The sequence below is a fragment of the Aptenodytes patagonicus genome, chromosome 7 (assembly GCF_965638725.1).
Source record: "Aptenodytes patagonicus chromosome 7, bAptPat1.pri.cur, whole genome shotgun sequence".
NCBI lineage: Eukaryota > Metazoa > Chordata > Aves > Sphenisciformes > Spheniscidae > Aptenodytes > Aptenodytes patagonicus.
In genome coordinates, this window is record NC_134955.1 from 17,100,543 (window position 1) to 17,125,420 (window position 24,878).

At 43.0% G+C, this 24,878-nt stretch overlaps 1 protein-coding gene across 16 annotated transcripts in view; it reads right to left on the bottom strand.

Moving 5' to 3' along the window:
- The window catches only part of PTPN5 (protein tyrosine phosphatase non-receptor type 5), a 90,021-nt gene extending 69,181 nt beyond the window's left edge, over positions 1 to 20,840 (bottom strand). For 3 of the 16 annotated variants that reach the window (XM_076344145.1, XM_076344149.1, XM_076344134.1), the window contains exon 1: positions 15,829 to 15,891. Coding sequence is in view for 2 of the 16 variants with exons in the window: in XM_076344144.1 (XP_076200259.1) it covers positions 15,829 to 15,868 (40 nt within the window). In the remaining 14 variants the exon portion in view is untranslated. The other 13 variants (XM_076344148.1, XM_076344137.1, XM_076344144.1 and 10 more) reach the window with 12 other exon arrangements.
- Between the last annotated feature and the right edge of the window lie 4,038 nt (positions 20,841 to 24,878).

Here is a 24,878-nt window from a genome sequence, read left to right on the forward strand (position 1 = left end):
ACAGTAACTGGGATGAGGGCTCTAGATGCCAACTTTCACAGAGATCGAGAAAGAAAAAACAAATGTTTAAAATAGAGGAAATAGAGACTAATCCATATTACACAGGCTACTAAGTAGTTCTGTAAGGGAAATACAGCTTCGTTGCTTCTTGAACTCCTACAAATTAGTTTGTCATCAGATAGAAAGTTATTCAGTACTAAAAAGATAGACAGATTCTGCCATTGTCAATGAAAAAGTCCTGGAAAGAGACTGAACACTTCTGCCTTTCTCTACCTGTACTCTGGAAGTCTGCTTCCAGAAATACTGTATGCTTATGAGATAAGCCAGTGAAAAGTGTGATAAGCTTGGAAAAATTTTAGCTCTGGGATCAACTAAGGTCTGTCCATTGAATACCTGATCATCTGGTTGTCAGGCCATGGAACTGCAACTTGGTGGTTTGGGCTTTTGTCTTTGGTTTCCAGTGTTTCCATTTTTTAAGATTCAGCTCAAGAGATTGTCTCCCATTCTGTGTTTGCAGAGGTCTTAGCTCAGTGGGTCCTTAATATTTCTTGGGGAATTTAAATGAGACTACCATCCAAACAACCAACACTTAAGGTTAGCTTCATGTTGCATTTAAAATAATCTAACCTTCCACTACTGCAGAAAGAGAGGGGTTTGTTTCATCGTGATCACTCTCCTCTATTGCATCGTATCCATGCAGCAACACGGCTGCTGCTTCAACTTGCAGAATTAATGGAAAACTAATTAATTTGGGAGGTGGATTAGTCATCACTGGAGGAGTGAAAAGGGGACCATCTTCAGTGGAAGCTCACTGCTAGATTAAATGCAAAGTTGAACTGCGCTCTGCTTACAGGGAGTTACAGAACTTCCCTGGGTGTTCAGCCCAGTAGTATCTGCATGTATATTTTAAAACTACGGCTAAGCAAGTATCAAATAGATTCAACTCCTTTGTTACAGCATACTAATTTTTGTCAAAACCTCACACTAATTTTATCAAAGAAAGAGAGATGAAACCTCAATCACGGCAGTTAAATACAAAACTTCCCAACAACATTCCCACTGGAAAAAACAAAAGGGTTTTTCCAGCCATTAAAAAGAAAGGTAAACTCAGATAATTACATGATATGCACTGCATGATATCCCAGTGAACATTTATAGCAATTACTTGAAATTCTGATGTCACTCGCAATAGATATATCAGCTGGTAGTTTTAAAAAGTTGATCATATATTAAAAACTATGACCAATATTGTTTTCTGTGCATAGAGATAAACATCCTGCTCAAGGATCTGAACTCCTATTTAAAAACAAAACCAAACATTGAGAATAAAAAGCACTCAGTATGGTTCTGAGACACATATGTGGCTGCATTGCATATTCCCTGCCTACACTGGCAGTGTGGGAGCTTTGTTAGTCATCTAATGCGCATATTTGCTTGGCACAATGCCTTTACTTTCTTATGCAGGCAAGAAAGATGATCACCAGTTTATTGTATTTTTACATCTTCATTGCATGTTCATCAGTCAGTATGACCATGCCTTCCCAATTCAAACTACAAGCTGTTAGGAGACAGACCAGATCAAAGCAAAGCCCAAGGACCGGAAGGTTGTTAAGCACATCTATAAAGACAAGGGTGACATTTTAGATTCATGCCACTTAGACACATTTTTTTGGTGGAACCTAACAAAATGTTTATTTTAAGAATAAAGACCTTTTATTGAATAGAAGCCTAATTTAGTTTTGCTTTCAACCCCGACACAGATCCTTTTACTATGTTCAAGGGCATTAAAGGTTCTCAGTTGGCTTGCTTTAACTGTCCTTCTTTGCCTCCATTCTGGAGGAAGCGGGAGCAGAACCTGAATTTAGTTTTCAAATAAGGCTGTCATAAGTCCTCCTTGCCCAGACTACAACAGGATCACACGGATCCCATTCTTGTGGCATCCCAATTTTATTTAAACCATACAAAACACATACAAGAAAGGTGTGCATTTTTAGTGTAACATTGAGGATGAAATCTGAAGAGGAAGGGAGGGAGGCAGAGTTTCCAGGTGCCTCAATGTTGTCAGTCCTTTAAGGAGTAACTCTGGCCATTTCCCCTCCCAACGGCCCTGGATGCTGCAAATTAGTATTTTACCATGAGATACTTCACGTTACAACCCACTTTGTATTGAATTAACAAAGCACCAATTCAATTGCTTTCTGACACATAAGGGAAGAAGTGCTTTGAGGGGAGGTAGCTCACACTGTTTCTTACATATCTCGGTGGTGAACCCACTTAACACTGACTACTGTATTTATGTCAAGGAGAAGTCTCACACTGCCCCGCTCCACTGTGGAAACTGGCAAGGCCAGCCTTCAAGGGCAGTCTGGGACTGCCTTGTAGGACCTCTTCTAATCCCTTCCTTATTTTAAGTGCCTTAGGCAATGTGGGCTGCCATGTCTCTGCTGTTTTTGCCCCAGATGCGCACAAGTTTGGATTCCTGAGGACTGCAGTGCTTTGGTGTAACATCTGCTGACTTTGCTCAGTGTGTTCTAGCTGAAGGGAACAGCTTTTGACAAGCAGAAGCTCAGAATAGGTAAGATCTGGTCTGATCCAGTGGAGCTCTGTCGTTAAATTCTATGATGGTAAGACAGAAGAAATATGTGGGAAGCATCCACAATAATCAACCACCTCAAGTTAATTAGCAATTAATTTAGTGAGCTACTAAAGTCTAGCAAAGATGAATCCTGAGAGATTCTGGTCACAGTTACCCTAATGTAAATCTAGATTAACTCCTGGAGAGAACATCAATCTCCATGACAGTTATTTCAGCTTTACACCCAGCTACTCTGAATTTGTGCACTTGTTTTCACAGCCGTGTGGGAGATCTGTCTCAACACAAATCAGCTCTGCTCTCCTGCAGATTCTGCAAGGTACACAGAGTTACATTCCTGTAAAAATCTAACCTCAGTGAAATGGGGAAATTAAATTCTCCGCTCTGATGAAACCTAAGCCTCCCACATAACAGACAAAAACCCTGCTACAGAGCCAGCCACTACAAGTGGTCACAATATCCTCCTCAGCTCTCAGTCTTCGGACAGTAAGGATAATTCCCTCTCACTGAATTTCATGAAGCACAACAGCAAGCATAAAAATTACTACACTCTTCTGCCTGGAACTCCTATGAGTATTAGGTACACCAGATCCACAGAGTGCACAGTTTTGAGCCCAGTCTCACAACTCTACCAAAATCCAGGTAAGTCTTTCAAGGTCATCTTTCTAAGAGGGTAAAGAGTGGGTAAACACCTCCTGGCCATTAGCACTGCCCCATGTGATATACACTGCAGCTGCATCAAAGAAATTTTATATGAAAAAAGGCTGCCACATAGTCCTTCGCCCTTCTACCAACTCTACTCAGCTCTGCATCCCCATCTCTGCACAGCCATCACTTCTACCTTCCTTTACCGCTTAAGCTAACCACTGGATTAAAATGATATAATGCCCTTTCCCACCCACGTGAATCCCAATCCAAGTAGTACAGCACTGCTCATGAAATTCTAAGTTGATTCAGGTAAGGAAATGTTTGTACGCTTCTGGGTGAGCCAGAGTACAGGTCATAAGTAACAAAGAAACAGATCACAGGCCACATACAAATGCAAGTACTGTAATTCTGAATTCAACATATGTCCAAAGAGCTTGTCAAATGGTTTGTGGAAACATTATGGAGAGAGAGCCACTTTTGCTAGATGGTTTAAGTTCACATTAAGAACTTGCATCAAACTCATTCACATGGGGATTTCTTTAAGCAAACTATAAATCTCCCCATACCAGCCTAACTTTGAAAGAATTGGAGACATTCCTACCCCCATTCTGCTGGTGATTATGTTCGCACTGCAGATCCTAACCGCCTCACCTAGTTTTATCCTTTGCAGGAACTGGCTGTCTGAAGGAGCCCAGAATCTGCTTGCTATTCCTTTGGTCCATGCCATAAGTGGGGTTGATAGGGTTACTCAAGATGATCCAGCAAGCTCAGAGCACAGTCTTCATGCATTTGTAAGGATGTTGCAGAGCTCTATTTGATTTTGGAGTATTTTTTTCTGCTCTCATGTGCAATATCGCTCTGAAGACTGTTTTGCCATTAAATATTAGTGTGGATTCATGACCTCTCAGCATTGAGTCTCCATCGAAACAGCCTGATCAGCTTATGAGCAAGCATCATACTAGCAAAGCATATGGCACGAGTAAAGGTAGCCAAAATTTTCATGGTTCCCAGCATTTGCGGAGTTCAAACAGCATAAGTCAAGTACATCCACAAGTAGAATACACAGAAGAATATATGTCATGAAGAAATAAGCTTTTGTCTTCAGTAGTAATCTAAAATTTCAAAAAATTAAGCTATTTTCATGGTTAATGCTAGATTGGGGGGAGCATAATTTGAATCTATAAAATTGCTTGAAAAGGGACAGTTGTTTTTGAGTGAAGCATTTTAAAGGACCCACTCTCTCAAAAAAAAAAAAAAAAAAAGAAAGAGATAAACAGCCAGGTTCTTACAAGATAGATAGAAAGATTAGTTCTGACTTAAGTATTTAAATGAAGTGGCTGGAAAGTATTTGGCAACCAACAACTTGAAAACAAAATGGTAATCTTTAGGGTGGCACACTTTGAAAGGTAGTATATAATAGCTAAATAAATGCTGATCTTTATAAAAGATGACATTTTAGCTAAGCAATTCTACACAAAAGAATTTCTTCTACATAGGACAGTTTGGTTCTTATAATTGGACCTCCCCAAAACTATTGAACTTTTATGAACTTGTCTACAGATACAAGTTATGTCATAGTATAGTAGGATGAGTATTTTAAGAATAGCTATTCCAGAATGAGTATGTGTGTACATGAAGTTGTTTAGAAAGTTACTGCATAGTGATGTTATACAGATAATCTGTAAGTAGTACATAATATTGTAGCATCCCACAAATAACAATTCAACGTTTTTCTGAGATGAGGCAAAATAATCTAGCCTCCAAAGGTACCAAGAACTACGTAAATCCCACACCACCCTATAATGCTTATCTCAACCTCCATAAAATTACTGGGCAGAAATAAAGCTACAATTACACATAAATCTCAGGTGCCTTTTCTGAACTTAACTGAGCTTCACCAACAGGTGGGATAAGAATTCAGCTGGTTACTGAGGCTGGGCATGAATATCCTGCTTAACTTCTAGAAGACTAACTGGACACAAAGCAATCTGTCTTTGTACCGTCTGTCCAGGATCTCCCCAGCTGACGCATCCTCCTGCCTAAAGTACAGCAGAAGGGTGAAACAGAGTTTAACAGAGATGAAAGTAAAACAAAGTAAAACAGAATCTCTCACGTTATCAGAATCAAAATTGCTTTGTATAGTAGCAAGAGATAGACTAAAACTAAAAGTGGATGCCAATTTGCAAACTGCCATTAAATTTCCAGGAAGCTAAGCCACCAAGGAGCATACCGCTCCCTAGAGAGTCCTTAATTAATAGCGTCACATTTGCAATAGGCTAGTTAAGGTTGTGTCAGGATTTACATTATAAATCCCTAATTATATGTTAGCAAAACAATCCTGAAACTTACTGAAACATGACATAAAGGGTTCTAGTCCAGGAAGACAGACTTTGGGAGGGAGGTGGGGAGAAAGTGTTAATATCAGGGTAGATTGGATTTCATGTTTTAATTTGAAAATACAAAAAAAGAGAAAGGAAAAAAAAAGCAAGCTTGGAACCATTCCAAGTTCCAAAAGCAGAGAACATTTTGGCAGGTATTTAAGGCTGAATCCTGGAGGTGGTAAATGCCCTTGACTCTAATCTCAGTGGGACGTATGGGTGGTTAGCATCACCCCAAAGAATGAGGGATTATCAGTGTCTAAGTACTCATTTATATCAATGGGCGTTAAAGCACGTAGCTGTTTCTGGGGTCTGAAACATAGGCCATCTGTACTTCCTCTGTTATTCTTGGTTTAGAGAGCTTGATCCTGCTTCCATCACAGGGCTGATGACGTCTACAGTCCAGGGTCAGGAAGATAAGCACTATAAACTTCCAAACATGATGAAATATACAGTATATATGAGCTTTACACACAGAATACATTTTGCATTAGATGGAGCATTACTCTGCCCTTGATGTTTATATGTGGTTTATTTCACAGTATCTTGGCATTGTTTCTTTGATTAGAAAATATATAGTATCAAATTTGGAGCTCCAACGCCATCAGCTGGAGCAGAGTGCATGCCTCTGACTTCTAATTCTTGGAAATGGATTGCAGTAGTGGGGAGGGGAAGCAGCATTAGACAGTGTTAAGAGAGTAGATGGAGGGGACAGGGGCACTTCATGACCATCCAAGTCTGCAGAAAGTGGTCTCAGTAATAAAGTAAGGCCAGTAAGGTTAAAAGTAAGGATGGTAAGGTCAAAGTAAAGCCAGTAAGTGGTTTCAGTACCAAATGGATGCCCATCTGCTGACTGCTTCCATCCTTCATTGTCCTGAGGTCCAGGCACTGGCGCCCCTAAGTGTCCTGTAATACCCCACTCTGTATCCTTCAATATTTCTGTTACCTTCACAGAGGTGCACACGTGCCCAAGAACAGCCTTCAGAGTGCCTCAGGCCTTGGCTGTGGCCAGGTCTGTCCCAGTTGTGAACCCCAGCCAACTGGCAGTGGGGCACGGGAGGATCCCCCTTTTATCCTGCCCCACGCATTGTGGCTGTGTGTCCAGGTGACAGTAAAATGGTATCAGGGCCCCAGGGCCACATCACAGCCTCCCCTGCTTGGGCTCAGCTGGCTCAGCATTCATTACCCATCGAAAAAACAGTATGTTTCTTCTAGAGTCCAGCACTGTATCTCAAAAGGCAGTGGCAGTCTGTTACAACTTTTCTTAGAGAGGAAGCTGGGTATAACAACTCAGGTCCTAGGTCAAGACTCAGGAGCTCCCCACCCTGTCTCATATAAGACTTCCCACATTAAGACAGTATTGTCTTAATTTTACTCAATTGTATTAAGTATTTATTTGGACACTACAAGCTACAAAAGGGCTATTATTTATGTACGTGAAACATGACCACCCTTAATGCACCCAGGTTTGAAAAGCTTATCCGTTCACAACATTAAGACCCCATAAGTCAACAATCAAGACACTCATCCTGACTAGCAATTACTGATTAGAAACCATACTGTAACTCAGAACCTTGCCTTTCACGCACTGTTGTCTCCCCAGCATAAACCATAGTAAGCCTGACCATCTTGCATAATTCCTCCCTTTCTACAAACAGACTGAGTTTATTAGCATGGTAAATCGATCTCAAGAAGGATTCGATCAGAGAGCAGACAATGCTCTAGAAACAGAACAGTCTTCTTGTTTCTACCATTGTACCAAATGGCATTTTCCTGTTTGCTAAATAGCCGCCTGCTCAGGTTAAATTGCCCCATTGATCTTGGGATGCCACACAACACTGAAAGGAGCAGAACCCGTTATCCCAGAAGTATGAATGCAGCACCTCAAACCATCAGTGTATCACTACTGTATTCATTTAGCCTATTGCTGCCACAGCCTTAAAAATTAATGAGTTCTCTAGGGAGTACACAGACATAATGCTCAAAGCAAAGGAAGCTGCTGCCAATACTGTTTTCCTCTCCCTAGACACCACTTCAAGTCAAAACAGAATAGTAGCTTTTGCCCCCCAGCAGAGTATCAGAATCCTTTCAGACAGAAAAAATACCTATGCTTGTGTGGACTTGAAATTTCACAACCTGCAAGCCATCACCATGTAGTCCGATCTTGTTCCCTCCACCATCTGGGGGATTTCTGCCATCAAGTTCAACATGAAGAGGAATCAAGCTTCATTTTGGGGTAACTTCTGAAGCTATCTTGGTCCAAGTTTTGTGAAGATGCTAAACCTTGCTTAGAAATAATGACCTGCATACAACTAAAGTGCGTGCTTAGTTTCTCCAGCTCTAGCACTGACTTGATTTCTCGCTTTTCCTTTTCTGTGCAGCAGTTAACAACACACCCACAGACGTGATAATGGCATATACACAGAAACACAGGTCAGCAAATTTATGTAAGGCCCCTTCTTTAAGGAATTATCTCACGCAAAGGGGAACATCAGCAGATGGGGCTCTGCTTCTGCATCATATTCCTCAAATATGAGGAATATGGGTGCAGAGGGGGACAGGAACAATCACTCTCTCACCCTTTCCAGCCCTTACTTTTCATGGCATCACTGCACACAAAAGATGCAAAAAAGAAACAGCTTCTTTTGCCTTCCAATCCCTTTGCTTCCCCAAAAACACTCCCCACATCAACCAGTGTCACTGAGAAATAGTCTGCCAGAAAAAGGTTTAGAAATTCTCAAAATGGGTTAAACATTCAAAATTATCATCAATTAACAGCTCCAAAATGACGCAATAGGAGATTAACACAGCAGAGCAGCTTTAAAATTTACACTGATCTGAGGTCTGAGACCAGTTCTTGAACAACAGGAAAAAAAATGCTTCTCTGGGACAAAGGACCAATATCATGTAAATCACTATGACTAGCAAGCAAGGCTTTATCTAGCCTGACTTACTAGCAGGATCTCAGATTTCTGCTCATCTCTAGCTCTGGTAACTTATGAAGCATCAGCTCCTAAAATCATGCAGCAACCAAAGAAGAAAGTTGGCAATCACAAGCAAGTAGATGTAATGCTTAAGTTCAGAATTTCAGGAAATGGCCTAGAAATGGCTGGATGGATTAATGTGGCATTTTCCAGGACCAATACTGGTTTCAAGATGACGTTTCCAAATACCCGCTGTGTTCTCAGAATCAGAAAGCATGATGTCCACAGCAATCAGTTGCAAAAGAGGAACAAAAACCAGAAGCAAATGATCCTTTTATGTATCCTGTAGCGGTGACCATCAGCTCATGTCAGTCCATGATAAAGTCCCTTACAAACAAGGCATTGTGTGTGTGTGTCTCCCCTCCTATTACTGACAGGGAAGTCTCAACAGCCAGTCCATTATCAGCTAATAACATTCTAGGCTAACAGTCTGTAATAAACTTGATCCCAAGAATACTGAATGTCATGAAAGCAAAGTTAATGACAAACACTCCTCAAAAGCTTTTTGTCCAAATCTAAATAAGATCTACAAGTTACCACTGCTGTTACTGGTATTTAAGGCTCCAGAAGACTGTTATCAACATGTGAAAAATTGTCATTAACTCTCGAAACTTACTGGAAATCCTTATCCTTTCCAAATGCACTGAACACCTTGCTTAAGGACAAACACAAAACACACGGTAACAAAAGGACTAAAGAAGTCACAGAACTGCAGTATCATATCCTAACCTACCTCACAGTAGTTCCTCAATTCAAAAGCCATAAAAGTAGAATAATTTTTTCCCCAAAAATTCATGTTAGACATCAGCTACACTGATGTTAAAGCAACACTGGTAAATATTAGCAAAAACAAAGTACAAAAATATTTGAAGCAGCTGCATGCAGTAATTTCTATACAATCTCCCTGGTTCTAGCTACTTATACATCATCTTTAATTATCTGGGGTGTGTTCATCTCCAGCTCATCACATATCAAACACCTCTGATTTACTTTAGCTAACACAGGTAATTAGCTCTCCAGAGGTTTGGAACTTCTTTCTCATTATCACTCATATTTTTTTGCCTTGGCTACTTGTTTCTGCTGAAGCACTCGCTTGCCATCAATTTTATGCTAAACAGAATTCTCCCAGCTAAGCTGTTCACTGGATTTTTGGGCAACCTGCTGCATGCTGCACCTTCAGAAATTATGAATGTAGGTGATTCTATAGCTTCCGGGGAAAAGCTGCTTCTTTCATACTTGGACAACATCAAACAGAAGCTGCTAATCTGAGAGGATGTAGTGGACAAAGAGGGCAGTCTGCAATTCCTTGGTTTGAAGCCTTTGTGGCAGAAGGTTACTCAGCTCTTTCTGAGAGAAAGAGAGAAATACATAGCTAGAAGAGATGACACTTGGGCTGGAGAGGTGACAGACACAGATGGAAAGGATGAGAACCATGCACAGAGCAGCAGAGATTGGTATCGGCTGAAAAAATGAAGGAAGAAAAGCTTGTAGACACAGATAGGAAACTCTATATTCCAAACTGGAATAAACATCCGGTTTCAAGGACAGTAAATCAGCTTAGAGATCTGCTCTCAATTTCTACTTCTGTTCAGTATCAACAACCAAGGGAGTAAGTGGGATGCCTTAATAAACCAAATTCCCAAATGACAGCAAGACACTCTTCCAGCTAGCTTTGGACTGCCTTCTCTTCCCAGTGTAATCAGCAATCTCATAGGCACAGCTTTACAAATCCCAGGCCACAAAATAAATGCCAGTAGGCTGTGACAGAACACAGTAAAGCCAGAGACAGTGTTAGCAGGACCTGACTTTTAAGCAAGCTTGCCAGGCAGAAGAGAATCTTTTTCTAAATCCTGGGTACATAGGCAATGGTCTCCTCTGTCCAAACACAGGAACCAGCACTATACCTGAATCAGTATCTTACCACTGGCACAATTTTTTGGGTTAAAAAACCTTTATGTAACATTAAAGCCATGCCCAGGACTAACACAAAGCAACAGTTCTCAATTTAATCTAATGCAAGCTAATATAATGTAATCTAATACACTCAAGGATAACAGACTGAAAACTGATGTTCGGAGCTGCACAGAATACACTGCAGATAAAACATGTTGTTGCTTAATTGCTGGTTCTCTCACTGTCTAGCATCACTACAAAACTTTAGAGCACCGAGTCTTCCTTTGTGATCTGCTGCCCACTGGCAACATGCAGAACTGCAGCAAATGGCCAAAACTATATTCAGTAGCAAGATCTACACTGTTTCCAATCAGGAGTTTGAGGGGTTAGCGTGCCAGAGAGTGCACGTGAAATTCAAAGGGACAAAGGCAATGTTTTTTCCTAAAAAATTCAGGACATACACTGTTGTACATGATGCTTAAAGCTCAAAAGAGATAGAAGTTAAGAACAAGTGGCAGTGCCTACTTCAGGGAAAAAATAAGTAATTAAGAAACTAGAGATGTTATAAAACATATATAGCGTGGAGAACGTTACACATGCTTGCGGTAATTTACCACAAAGAACAAAGCACTTAAGGGTCTGAAAACATTGTTTAAAACAATAAATAAAGGGCTAAAATACACACAGCATTTGGGCTCTCAACTCCTTATGTATGTCAGTGCAAGTTAGGCATCATGTAAGTATATGAGAAGTCCCCCTCTAATTTAAAAGAAAATGTTAACTATTTTAATTATATGGCCATTCTAAATGGGCTCTGAAGTGCAGAAGCAATTACCAGCAGAATAAAATAGCCATTACATGCTTTTTAGTCACAGGATTTGTTACAATAATTCACGAAGCTCCCAGCAGTTTCATAACACAGTAGTCACATCTGCAGTTTCACAGAAATGATCATGTCTGTGCCAACGTTTCAGGAATGTTTGCAGGCTCTGATTTCCATGTTTAGAAGAGGACTGAAACAAGCCAATTAGTTAAATCACTCCACCTCTCTGGCTTGCTATTCTCAATCTTAAGGAGCAAATGCTTCGGTCAGTGTAATGGAATGGTGGCAGTGATCTGTACTGGCAAGGGAGGCTCTGCTCCTAAAGGAGACAGTTACCAGCCCCAGACTGGTAATACGCACTGTTACTGAGACTGAAAATGAGGGAACAGATGCTGTTGGAGTACCAAATGGAAGATGTTCTGGAAAAGAAAATAAACAAATCTAGCAACACTCAACAAGTCAAGGTACAGGAAGGAAACAGCAAGTCTCTGTTCCTAAAAGTAAAACAGGCACCGCAGAACCATCAGAAAAAAAAATGTACTGCTTGATGAATAAAATGGATTCCCTTTCCCAGAATCTCTGGATGATGCAAGAAAAAAATATTAAGCATATTTTATTCACCTGTATTAAAAAAAAACAAACAAAAAACCCCAAAAAACCAAACAGGCAAGTGTAATTCAGTGAACTGACAGTAAATTCAAAAGTGGTATCATATACCCAAGGGAATGCTTCAAATAACATCTCCGGCAAAACAAGTACTCTCTTAGAGAGGCTGAATCAAGATGCCTAGCTTGCTTCTAAGTGTCCTGACCTAAACAGTATGACCTAAAACTTGCAAGAGTGGAGAAAAATGAAACCTCAAGCACGTAAGGACTCTCACTGCCATTAGCAGGCCTGCAATAGTCTGCCTTCCTTATTATTTTATGGGACTATATACCTGTATTTTAAATAGCCCAAATTTTGGTCAAGTCCAAGACACCACTATGAGATGCAAAATTTCATTACTGATTGAGAAACACATGGAATGCATCTGGGGAGATCCAGCTGCCTGCCTTCTGAGTAGGTAGCTACTCAATAGCAGAATTGTAAGACTAGGTTTCCGGAGTGGCTGTGTGGAAAAGCTTCTGGTGCTTGTGTGTTATCACCACAGCTGTACATGACAACTGTAAACCTACAACCCATGGACTCCTTGTGACAACCCAATTTTTGAAGACCAGCTGGGATCAGTGAGCAGGTTCAATGGACCGTTCTGCTCCCCCATACTTTTCTCAACCAAAGAAGAAACTTCTCAACTCCTCCTCTCCCCGTCCCTTACTGTTCACTTACAATCATCATTCTACACATATGAGATAAAGCTGTGGTCCTGGCAAGCTGGTGGGAGGCACGAATGGGGCTACAAAAACCCAACCCTTCTTTGAGACTGAAATTAGGTAAGTATCTGCCTGCCAGGGGGGAAAAAAAAAAAAAAAAAAAAAGAGTTAGTTACTGTTGGTTTAGCCCACCTCAGTTTTTTGAATCCTGCCTTCCAAAAGGATCCAAAGCTTGTTATACTCCAACGGAGCCCTCCCCTTATCTCTCATCCATAAAGGATTCACCTCCACCTAAAAAAGTCTGCAATGCTGTTGATTGCTAAAAATCTCCTGCCATTGAAGCAGCAGGAAGAGAAAGAACGTAGTAATTGGAATGACCTGCTTTTTTACAGACTGCAAGTCATCTATTATGAAAATAGTTATTATTTATAGCACCTGAGAGATACAGTTCAGAACAAATACCCTCACCGTGCAAAATTCGGAGTTTTTTTCAGTAGTTTTGGTTATTCAATGATATCTGAAAAAGCTCTCTGCATCTTTACGAAATGCCAGCATTTGTATTTCCTAACAAACTCTAAGATACCATTAGAGGCTCATGATATCGCTGGTGTTACAGAGTATGTTCTCCCACTGAAGGGGAGTAGCAACTATCTGCAGGGAAAAAGGAAATGTTTGTGTCTCGAGGTAGAAACCACAAGGATTGCTACTTTCTGGGGTGCCGAACTAGGGAAAAAAATGAAATACAACCTCCTTTTGAAAGTGAGGTATACATTCACCCAGATGAATTCATCATCCAAATTCATCTAAGTCACCCCTGCTAAGAGGTGAAATCGGCAGAGAATTAAACTATACATTAAACAGTAATATAAATAGCATGCTGTAGTTTCAATAATGAAAGAAGGTATGCACAAACTTAATATTAGTAAAGACAAATGGTCCTGTAAGCTTTGATTGAGTCTTTAAGGATGTGAAAGTTTCAAGTTTCTGCATCTAAGAATGTCAGAAGCAACATAGGTAGGTTATGAAAAATGACCTGAAAGGAAGTATAGATGAAATAACAGAAGGTAATCAAAACATTCCACATTTTATCTCCTCAATAAAAACATTCTTTTCTAAAAGATTTTCAATTTAAATTTAAGTTAAATCACAATTTTAGAATATGTTTTAACTCACAGGCCAACACTGAATTTGTTGTAATACTTCTTTTGACTCTCATTTGCAATGGTTTCATAGGCTGATGTGGTCCCACAGCGCAAATACTCCACTGTCAAGTACTTAGGAGTTTGACATGAAAAACATAACTTCCAACTCATATATTACAAAGAAAATCTAAAATACTTACTGATTTTTACCAACATTCCTACAAATAACTTTTTTTAAAGGACAATTTCCTTCAAGCATCTTGTTTGTTGCTTTGCATGCATCAACAGCCCCCACTGTCCCACATCTGCTCCTTTACCAGTTATTTCAAACAATTTTATACTTTACTGACATAAGTTTAGAGACTAGTGCTATTCTTACACCAATTTTCAACATCGGCTTCTTAATCACACATAATGCAAGTTATCTTTACCTGTACCCCTTGCATTTGAGTAAAGGGTATACATCTCCAGACACACAGAGAACTCGCAGAATTCAGGGAGACTGATTTCTAGGTATAATTCTGATTTCAGTAAACATGCATTTTGAGAAGTAACAAACGTCACAGAGTCACTTCTCTGCTGCACTAGTAATACAAGATGCACCATTACCTGAATAAACAGCTACAACTGTAAATAGAAAGTATTCTTCTAAACAGAAAGTATTCTGTTCACTATACAGATACAGAACAAACAAGGGAGTGGCTAAGAGGACATTTAACCTTAACTTCTCATATTGGGTTTACAGATGAAAATACATATCTTTACCAAAGCACATGTACTTTGAAGATCTTTGTGCTTTTGTTACACTTCAACTTGCATTATTATTGGGGCTCTTTTGTTGTTTCATTCTCCTTTAGGTTTAGATGTGATTTCACCAACTTCTGCAATAGTAATTTATATCTAAGAGTCTGTCTACACAGGGGTACCTACCAGAATAGCCATTCTGAATATTTAGGCATATATATTTCCATGTTCACAGTCTGCTTCTGTAAGAGGTGTGCACGTCTGGTACACTGATGTTAGCAAATTTCCACATGTAAATTAGGCCTCCATTTCCCAATGAAATGCATCCATCTCCTGCATCTCTCAGGGTCACATAGGAATGAATGACAGGATTTGATCATTGCCTACTTATAAACACATGTTGCAAGATTGCTTTCTGCATTTACTGTTTCTTACAAGAACTGTGTAATGAAGGTGAAAGGAAATGGAAGCCGGAGAGAAGAGTATTCCACTTTTTGAAATGGAAAAATCTAAATCCACTGGACTTATCCACTAATATTGATTTTTTTCCCCAGGAGCAGTTATCAGTCTTATATCTGCCAAGTATAGTGTTATTTTTGTATTTAATATTGGAGTTACAACTGTGTAATATATTTCAAGGCGTAATACGCAGTGTTAGTGTCCTAGCCTCCTGACCTGTAACCTGTTCCCTACTGACAGGATCCTATACTGCAAAAAGCTTCAGTGATAAAAAAGACTTTGCAAGGGTATGGACATCATTCATATTAAATATTTTGCATATTTCATGACATCAATGACTTCATGACCTTTGTCAACTGCAGGTTCCAGCCTTCTGCAAATGAACTAACATCTTTGGAACACACAGCTTTCAAACTGGAGACTCCTTTGGAACCAGTAGTTTCAGTCATGCTGTAAAGCTTGCACCATTCATTTCCTAGATTTCCTAGCAGTGCTAGAAACAAAGTAGTTCAGAAATGATGGGTGCAGATCTCGGGTTCACCAGGGTAAATAAAATTACTTCCTCTAATGTAGAGGGATTCAATTCACACTTGCATGTAGAAGAAACCTAGTTGCTCCATAGTCATATTAGTGTAACTGAACAGAAACAAACGCACCTACACAGGTCCTGAAAACAGACTCTAGCCCACTATTAAGTTTCTTCAGTGCAGTAACTTCTTGTAAAGTCAAGGACATCTAGTCCTCCTTAAAACTTACAATTTCAGACTAGACTACGGTGCCATCTTATGCTGTCAGTGCCTGCCAGGAACTCTGGAGCTCAACCCTCCATCAGCTTCTTTAAGGAACATTCTTACCTTGCACAAAACTGCTGTCTTCAGAGTCCTGGGTGCTCATCAGCACTTTTAATGAAACATGATCTGTGGACAAATGAGCGGTAGAACAATTCTAGTGATACATGAATTACAACATTTGAATGATTTTAAAAAGCAGTGTAATTAAAACTAGCTATGTCATAGCTTATGCAGTTTGATGAAGTGGCGTATGCACACAGACATCAGTTTGGATAGTGACATGTTAGCTGTGTGTGTGACAGTGGGCAAAACTAGCAAGCAGGCTCTGCATGCTGCAGCTATTAGTAACTTTTCATTGAAGCTTTCAAAATTTGTCTGAACCTCTGGCACATCCAGAAGTACCAAGTTTGCACATGCAAGATTATGAAGATAAGTATCATCCTAAACAAATTCATGCACATAAAAGATATTACATGCAGTTAACACTCTTTCTAGCACTCATTGCTATTTGAACCCAGCATCACATATTCTATCCTTTTAGAAAAGATGGTCTAAATGGCTTTATTATACTGCAGTGATTGACAAGGCTAGTCTGATGGTGTTTATCTGATGCTATATAAGGGAGATCACAATCTCCCTGTAACTTAAGCGAGTTGCTTATACCTGAAGAGTGAGTTTGTGTCAAAAACAAGAGTTCCCGTTAACACATGCAGTTGTGTCCACAGGTCAGCATTGCTATAAAAATGCAGAAGGTTGCACTATCTAGCTGTTATACCCATAAACACAGTAGTAAAACACAGAACAAAACTAGTTATGATATGGAATCACAAAGAAAACAAGAAACAATTTTTCTTCATGTTAGAGGTCCACCTCTTAAAAATACTAAATATTTTGGGTAGCTACCCTTGACCTTAAAGCAGGGTCAGACTGTTACCTTCTACTACACCAGTCTCTTGGAGCTGCAAACAGGGATTTGAGCCCCACTGAAACAAGTTATTAAAGTTATGAAAGGCTGCTCCTGCCCCAAACAGGTTCAGAGTCAGGTTACATGCAGCAGATCACTAAGCAAGGAAGGGCTAAGAGGAAAAAAGACACAAACCAAGAACATACAGAACCACTTACTGTAATTCTAGGAGGTCACAAATCAGGAGTCTTACAACGCAGGAGATCAAATCTGACTTCTAACATGCAAATTACTACCATACTAGCTCTTTAAAATGTTGCTCAAAATCACAGGTCAAGTTGGTTCCGTAGCATTAAGGGAGGAGTCTGAAAGAGCCAAAAAAGAATTACTGTGCCTGAGCTCCATAGTGAGATAAAAGATCCTGTCACCTTCCAGAGACATTCAAGACTCTTGTCTTTCTTGAATATCGTGGCTCACTTACTATGCGGTAGCACACATACATATAGCATACACATACTCTGCATCTCTTCTGGCCTTATTCTACTAAAAATGCCTTATTACAATCAGCTCTTCAGTTCTTAACTTCCACTTGCATGTTTTGTTTCCAGGGAGTCTCAAATATCCTCTAAAGTAGAAACACTTTATATCCGAAAACTAAAAATAAACTCTTTAAAGCATCAGCTTAAACCAAGAATCCATGCTCTATCATACGTTGAATCTTGGGTCCCATCAGTCACACTTTGCTGTGGTCTACACAGGATAAGAAGCGGACCGAAAGAGAACTGTGATAGCAAAATTCTCAGTGATTTTAGTCCATTCTGTTATGCACCTTTAAAAAGCTACAATTCAGAAAGCCTCTTCTAGTAAAGCCTACAGGGCTCTAGTCTCCATTGCCTCTTCTGCCTTTTGACTCAATATCCCACAGGACAGTGATCTGGTTAAGCAACTAACAACCAACAAAACCTAGGAAAACTCCCTGACTTTTGGCAAGGGTTTGTTTGTGGACAATTGCGAGGTAAAGCCAAACAAGTGGAATTCTTTAACGTAGTCTGTTAGACAAATTTACTCATTTTATTCTGGAAACAGAAATTTCCTAATTTGTACATTAACTTCACTCCCTTTGTTGAACAAACTTAATTTCCCTATCTCATCTCTTCTGTTGACAAGCCCAAAACAGAGCTAAATGGCTGATCTTTTTAAACAGAGGCAGAAAGTCAGAACAGAATTTTTTTTTCCCCTCCTGTGCTGCAAATCAGTGTAATTGCTCCTGCTGCAGTAACATCTGCCTTTCCAGATACTGAGAAAGCAGATACTGGAAAGCAGCCTGCTACATAATGGAATTTTGAGATCCAGAAAACAAAATAAATGCTCGTAAATAACTTTTCTTCCCTCCCCCCTTCCCTTTTTTTAAGCATAAACTGCATAACAGAAAACAGTTTTTCTATTTCAAACCAGTTTAGGTACTTAAAAGCTGAATGTGTTTATTTGCTTTTCTGCTTTGTACCTTATCAATATTAATATCAAAAGATGCATGCTATCATCATCCAGATTTGCATTCTTGTTGTGTACTCTACCATTTATCACACTAAATTGTTACTAAATTGATGGTCTTGCTATTTAAAGACTCTTGTTCTAGTTTTACATGCATGACATCCAGTTGGCAACACTCTGCAGTGGAGTGACAAACATTTTAAAGTTTAGCCCTTAAACCACAATGATAATCCTAAATGAGAAGTAAAACAAACAAACAAACCCCAACAAAATACTACAAAGAATAATGCCTATTCAATTATAACAAAATGAATTATACAAGCGAACATGATGTGCTTACCTTCCTGCACATACGTACTGAAAACGTTGGGACTCATTATATGCAAATGTAAAATAAGAGTTCTGGTGTCCATTTTATTCACATTCAAGTCAACAGGCTAAATTTTCTCTCAATGGGTGCATACTGAGCCCCTGAACAATCCTTGGCTTCAGATATACAACCGTAATTCAAATATATCAATGAAAACATTGGCAAAAGTGCTACGTTCTGGTACTCCAAAGGAACAAATTGGAAAACAAGTGTAGGGCAAGCAGAAAGAAAATTTTTTACTTCAGATATTCCACACGGTAAAATTCAGCACTCTTCATGTAACATACAACTTCTGCTGAAACCAACGTGAGCTCTGGATCTATCCAAGATTTGAACTTGATCCCTTAACTGTATAATTTATACAACAAAGAAGTTATCTCGAACTGCCTAACAAAACATTGTGATCAAACCAAAAAATTGCTTCCTCAATACATACAACACTCATGAAATAAAAAGAGGGCAATGCAGCCATGTTTCTTTTGAATCAGTAATTTATCACTCTAACACAAGCACAGAATCCGATCCTCATCTGTAAATCTTTGACAACCAGGTGGCAGCCAGTGGAGCTGGATCCAAACCTCAGAAACTTTGTAAATAACACTGTAATAGAAAGGCTTAACTTGCTAAATTTGTTCTTCCTTTCCAAATATAACGTAAGAATCACAGTCTCACTAAAACGTAATTGCATAACAAGACAACCATATGTAAAGTTTGAAAAAATCCTCTTAATCGCAAATAAGCTCACAGGGCACATGTGAAGCCTCTCTTCTGTTCCACCCGTAACTCCACCAAAATCCAGCTACACGTAAGTCTCCAGCTTCCCAACACTTTATTACCTACAATGCCAACTATCCTGCTCTCACCACTGCCATCTAGTAGAAAGTGGCAGTGTACCACGGGCTGCCTGTCACATCAGCTCAAAGGCAGCAATATTCCCGGAAACCATCGCAAAGCTGTTGCTGCTGCTGCTAAAATTTTAACTGCAGCCAGTAGTTAACTACCGACTATACCAGCTTGAAAGCAGCCTCCCCCAAATCCCCCAGTCCTTCCCAAGCGAGATCCGCTAAGCGCATACATCAGCGTCTGCTTCGCGTACCTTGGCGTGTTCTTTGGCGGGGGAAAACAGGGAAAATTCATATTTCGAGCACCCAACCTTGTGCACGCTACCACCACGCCCCGGGCCCTGCGGCCGGCTGGCGCAGGGCAGGGAAGGGAGCGGGCGCCTCGGGGGTGTAAGCGGCGCCGGAGGAGACGGGCCGCCGGCCGCCCTCAGCACTCCTCCCAGGTTCACGGGCAGCTGCGTGGAGACCGCGGGACCGGGCCCGCACCGCCAGCTGCTCCCCCCCCTCCCCAGCCCCTCGCCCGGCAGCCCCTACGCGCTGATACGGCCAGGCTGATACCGCTTGCCCACCTCCGAGCACCGTCCTTCCCCGGGGGACCGGGCTGCTGCTGTTGCATCTCTCTCTGTGCAGCAGGACGAGATGGGAAGCGGCTGCAGGAAAAGCGAAGCATGGGACCTGCCCTGCCCGCCGCCCCCGCCGCCGGCCGAAGATGCAGCCCCCGGCGTGCAGCCGCCCCCCGCAACCCCGGGAGCGGCCGCCGCAGCACGGCACAGCCTTACCTCCCCTCCCTGGCTCCGGGGATCTGCCGCCGCTGCCTACCGTGGCCGCCCCCACCTGCGCCTTCCCTCCCAGCCTCGCACTCAGGTGCGGAGGGAGCACAAAGGCAGAGCCGCCCGCTGCGGCGCGGCGAAACGCGGCGCGGCGGGGGGCAGCGGGCCCTCACACGCCGCGCCTCTCCCCCGCCGAGCCCCCAGCCCTGCTGCGCACTGCACCGGCGCCCCCGCTCCCGCCGCCGGCAGCCGCCCGCACCCCTCCCCACTACCGAGCGCCCTGCCCGCCTCAGCCCGCTGAGGGGCGCGCGCGCCGGCTCCCACCCCCCTCCCCCGAAACCGTTACGACTGTTAAAACCGTTACAACTTGCTCCGCGCCTCTCCTCAAAACCCCCTCACCCCCCCAATGGTGCGGTCGGTGCCGGGACTACGAAGCGCCCCTCAGCCTCAGGAAGTTCCCCAGCCCCGGGGACAGCTGAAGGGTACCCGCTGCCCCACGTATCCCCCTGCCACTGACACACACCGGGCTCGCCCTCCGGCGAGCGGTGGGCCAGGCGGTCCCCCTCCGCCGGCGCGCCGCCCCCGCAGCCCCCGGCAGACACGTACACGCAGAGCGCCACAGCGCCCTGCCTCCCCCCCCGCCGGAGGCACGGACCCCTACCGCTCGGCGCTCTCGCCAGACAGAGCGGCCGCTGCCCCCCACCCCCCCCGCTGAGTGGGTGCGTGTGAAGGGGGGACAGGTGATGAGCGGGCAGGACAGGAGCCGCCCCCCCGCTTCCCCCCGAGGCGGGAGGGTCTGTGGTGCAAAACCGGTCCCGCCTTCCCCCCCACCCCGTCTCTGCAGATGCACCCGGGAAGGGCTGCGAGGCTGGCAGCGGCAGCGACAACAGCCGCCCCCTCCCCCGGCAAAGCTGTTCTCCCTTCTTCTCCCTCGCTCGCCTTCTTTTCAGCTCGGCCGCTTGACTGACAGGGAGCCTTCCAGCGGCCGCCCACGCGCGCTCCCGTTTCCCCTCAGTCGGAGAGGGAGATGGCGAAGGAGAAAGCATGAATGAAACAGCCAGGCAGCGAGCGGGAGCGCCCGGTGGCGGTCGGAGGGAAGCCGGCCCCAGCCCGCGGGACAGCCGCAGCTGCCGCTGCAGCAGCGAGGCCCCAGGGGGCGGCCGGGCTCCGCCAGTAGGCCCAGGTTGGTAGGACGGCGTGCCGTGGGCAGCTCTGCGGCGGGGCGTCCGTGCCCCCAGCCTCTTCTGTGGGCTGCTGGTTCCTGAGTTGCGGGGAGCCGGCGGCCACAGACTGCCAACGGTACCCCCCAGTCTCTTCTCAGAGGGAGCCGAGAGGCCATTTTAAGACGCAGCTACCCCTCCTCAGGAGTTTCTTCCTGTCCCCAAATTCCTGGGCCGCATCTGAGCAGTGGCTAGAGCATGTGGGTCCCTATGGCTTAGTGCAAATGCTTTAGCTAATGTGGTTGACTTTGTGCTGAAGTGGATGAAGAGCGTGCCTCTCGTCAGCTCAAGTTTGGATGAAAAAACTTGGGGCAGAAGATGGAAGGTTGATGCCTTCTCAAACAAGAGCCATGACTGTGGCCTCATATGCAGGCAATGTGGCTGATTCCTCATATATAAACCTACTTTGCTCCACCAAAGGCAACCTATTTTATACTAATAAAACCCCAGCACCTAATACCTGAACTAGGACTCTTGTCCAGAAGTAATAGGAGGGAGGAAAGGATCTCAAAGATTGCTTTAAGCCCACTTGGTTTTTCCAGTGATTACTTGGTACTGTGGGGTAGCCTTGTAATCCTTTTGTTCCTCAGATCAGTTGTCCCTAAAAAGGTTGTAACTTGTTAAACACATACTTCACAACCTCTGGCTGGAGACCAGAGGTTTTCCCAGTGCTTTGGCATAAATATTGTTGAGTTTGATTTGTGATGTTAGTTTTACTAGCCTAACTTACTGGACAGTCAAAGGGTTAAATGTTCAGGTAATGGGGGCCTACTAGGTCAGTGAAATTACCTTGGTATCCATTCACTGAAGGTCAGTAATTCCTCTAAGTTACTTAATATTTTATATATTTTCTTAGTTTTATTTATTGGAATCCTTGATTGGAAAACCCAATAGTATTTATCTATCTAAATCTCTCCTACAATTTAAATTGAACAGGGCATTTTCCACTTCTGAATATGCATGGAATATTTTGTTAATGCTGTTAGATACATTGCATGCTGCGCTTGAGACATATCTGCATTTGCAGTTACATAATCAATAAACATGGGGTTTTCGTCCCATGAATCTAGAATCAGATTCTGAGCTGTTTTAAATCAGTATGCCTCCACAAATTTAATGCCTGCCAGAAAATTTATATCAGCTAAAATTTTAGCCTCTGAATTTAAAAAGCTGCTTGGGATTCATATGATGAGAAGTGTCTTAGTAACTTTATTTTTTAAATTTTGCATTCCTGAAAACTGAGTGCACAGTAAAACATCATCAAGTCTTTTGCTATAGAATAACAAACGTAAGATTATGATTTAGATGGGTCAGTGCAATTCTTTATGTATTTGTTTTATAAGGTTCTTATTTTTGTGCTAATAGTTCAACATGACTCACCTACAGTACATATCACTGCCACGGCTGTTGTAAACCTTATTCTGAGTCAGAGAATGACTTTATGACCCAGAATTCTGGCGGTGAGTACTATCCTAGTGATTTTCCCAATTAAGAGAGAATTGTGAGTTGGTATCAGTGCAGGGTGAGTCAGAGTTTGATGTAAGAGGCAAAACTGGACTCATCAGTTACTACTTGACTAGCTCAGTATCCTCTTCCCTTCCAGAAGTCAGTGGCATGAAAACCTGGAATGAGCCTGTGGTGGGAACTCCTCTTAGAGTTCAGAAAGACTGCAGTGGACCAGGGAATTAGTTCTCCTTGGTCCCAAATGCTCCTAGCTACTGTACCAGCCATCTGCCGCTCGTTGCTGTGGGGTGCACAGTAGCTTTGCAGGGGGATGGGGCCAGCAGCAGTAAATAGTTGAGAGGCAACAGGGCTTCTCTACTTTACTCTGAGAAACCATTTTGCTTCTTGAGCTTACCAAAGTGCAGGAGGTATGACATTAAAACCATGTGTGCTGCTGCGTGTGGCTCTCTGCATTTTTTTGCTGAAAACCAGCCCAAATTTGCCCCAACTGATTTTGAATAGCAAAATTTGGGTACCCTGTACTCTGCCAACTGCTTGCTGCAGAGAACATGTTGGAATCAGCCAGCTACTCTCTGTTAAAATTATGTCAGAGGAAAAGGGGCCAACATTTAGGGTTGGGTATATGGCTCAGCCACGAGGGCATGATAAGCTTGAATTTAGGCTGGTTGCAATCTGGCTTTAGCATTTGTTCTGGTGTTTGTCACCCTGCCAGTCAGGGTCTAGCAGGATTAGGGCCTGGCTTGAGTCAATGGAGGGCAGTGAGAGGGAATCATTGCTGGGGAAGGCAGAAATGACTAGCCTGCCACAATTAGGAAGAGTTTAAGTGTGAGACTGGGGTGAGGTTAAGATCAGACATGAGTCTGAGGGTGAAGGTTAGAGATTCAGTGACCACTCAGCTGGGTTTATTGCCAGCTATGCTAGAGACTTCAGTGTTGACTCTGGCAGAAGCTTTCTGCTGGGCAGGCAGAGGTTGCTGACTTAAGGTTACAGCTGGGATCAGGGTTGAACATCATTGGGTGAAACACAGCTGATGAGCCAGGTTTGAAGTAGTGTTCAGAAGGTGCTACCTAAATAGAATCATAGAATCATAGAATTATTAAGGTTGGAAAAGACCTCTAAGATCATCGAGTCCAACCGTCGACCCAACACCACCATGCCCACTAAACCATGTCCCTAAGCGCCTCATCTACACGTCTTTTAAATACTTCCAGGGACGGTGGCTCAACCACTTCCCTGGGCAGCCTGTTCCAATGTTTCACCACTCTTTCAGTAAAGAAATTTTTCCTCATGTCCAATCTAAACCTCCCCTGGCACAACTTGAGGCCGTTTCCTCTCGTCCTATCACTTGTTACTTGGGAGAAGAGACTGATACCCACCTCGCTACAACCTCCTTTCAGGTAGTTGTAGAGTGAGAAGGTCTCCCCTGAGCCTCCTTTTCTTCCAATTAAACAACCCCAGTTCCCTCAGCCGCTCCTCTTAAGACTTGTTCTTCAGACCCTTCACCAGCTTCGTTGCTCTTCTTTGGATGTGCTCCAGCACCTCGACGTCCTTCTTGTAGTGAGGGGCCCAAAACTGAACACAGTATTCGAGGTGCGGCCTCACCAGGGCCGAGTACAGGGGCACGATCACTTCCCTACTCCTGCTGGCCACACTATTTCTGATACAGGCCAGGATGCCATTGGCCTTCTTGGCCGCCTGGGCACACTGCCGGCTCATGTTCAGCCGGCTGTCGACCAACACCCCCAGGTCCTTTTCCGCCAGGCAGATTTCCAGCCACGCTTCCCCAAGCCTGTAGTGTTCCATGGGGTTGTTGTGGCCAAAATGCAGGACCCGGCACTTGGCCTTGTTGAAGCTCATACAGTTGGTCTGGGCCCATCGATCCCGCCTGTCCAGGTCCCTCTGCAGAGCCTTCCTACCCTCGAGCAGATCAACACTCCCGCCCAACTTGGTGTCATCTGCAAACTTACTGAGGGTGCACTCAATCCCCTCATCCAGATCATCGATAAAGATATTGAACAAGACCGGCCCCAGTACTGAGCCCTGGGGAACACC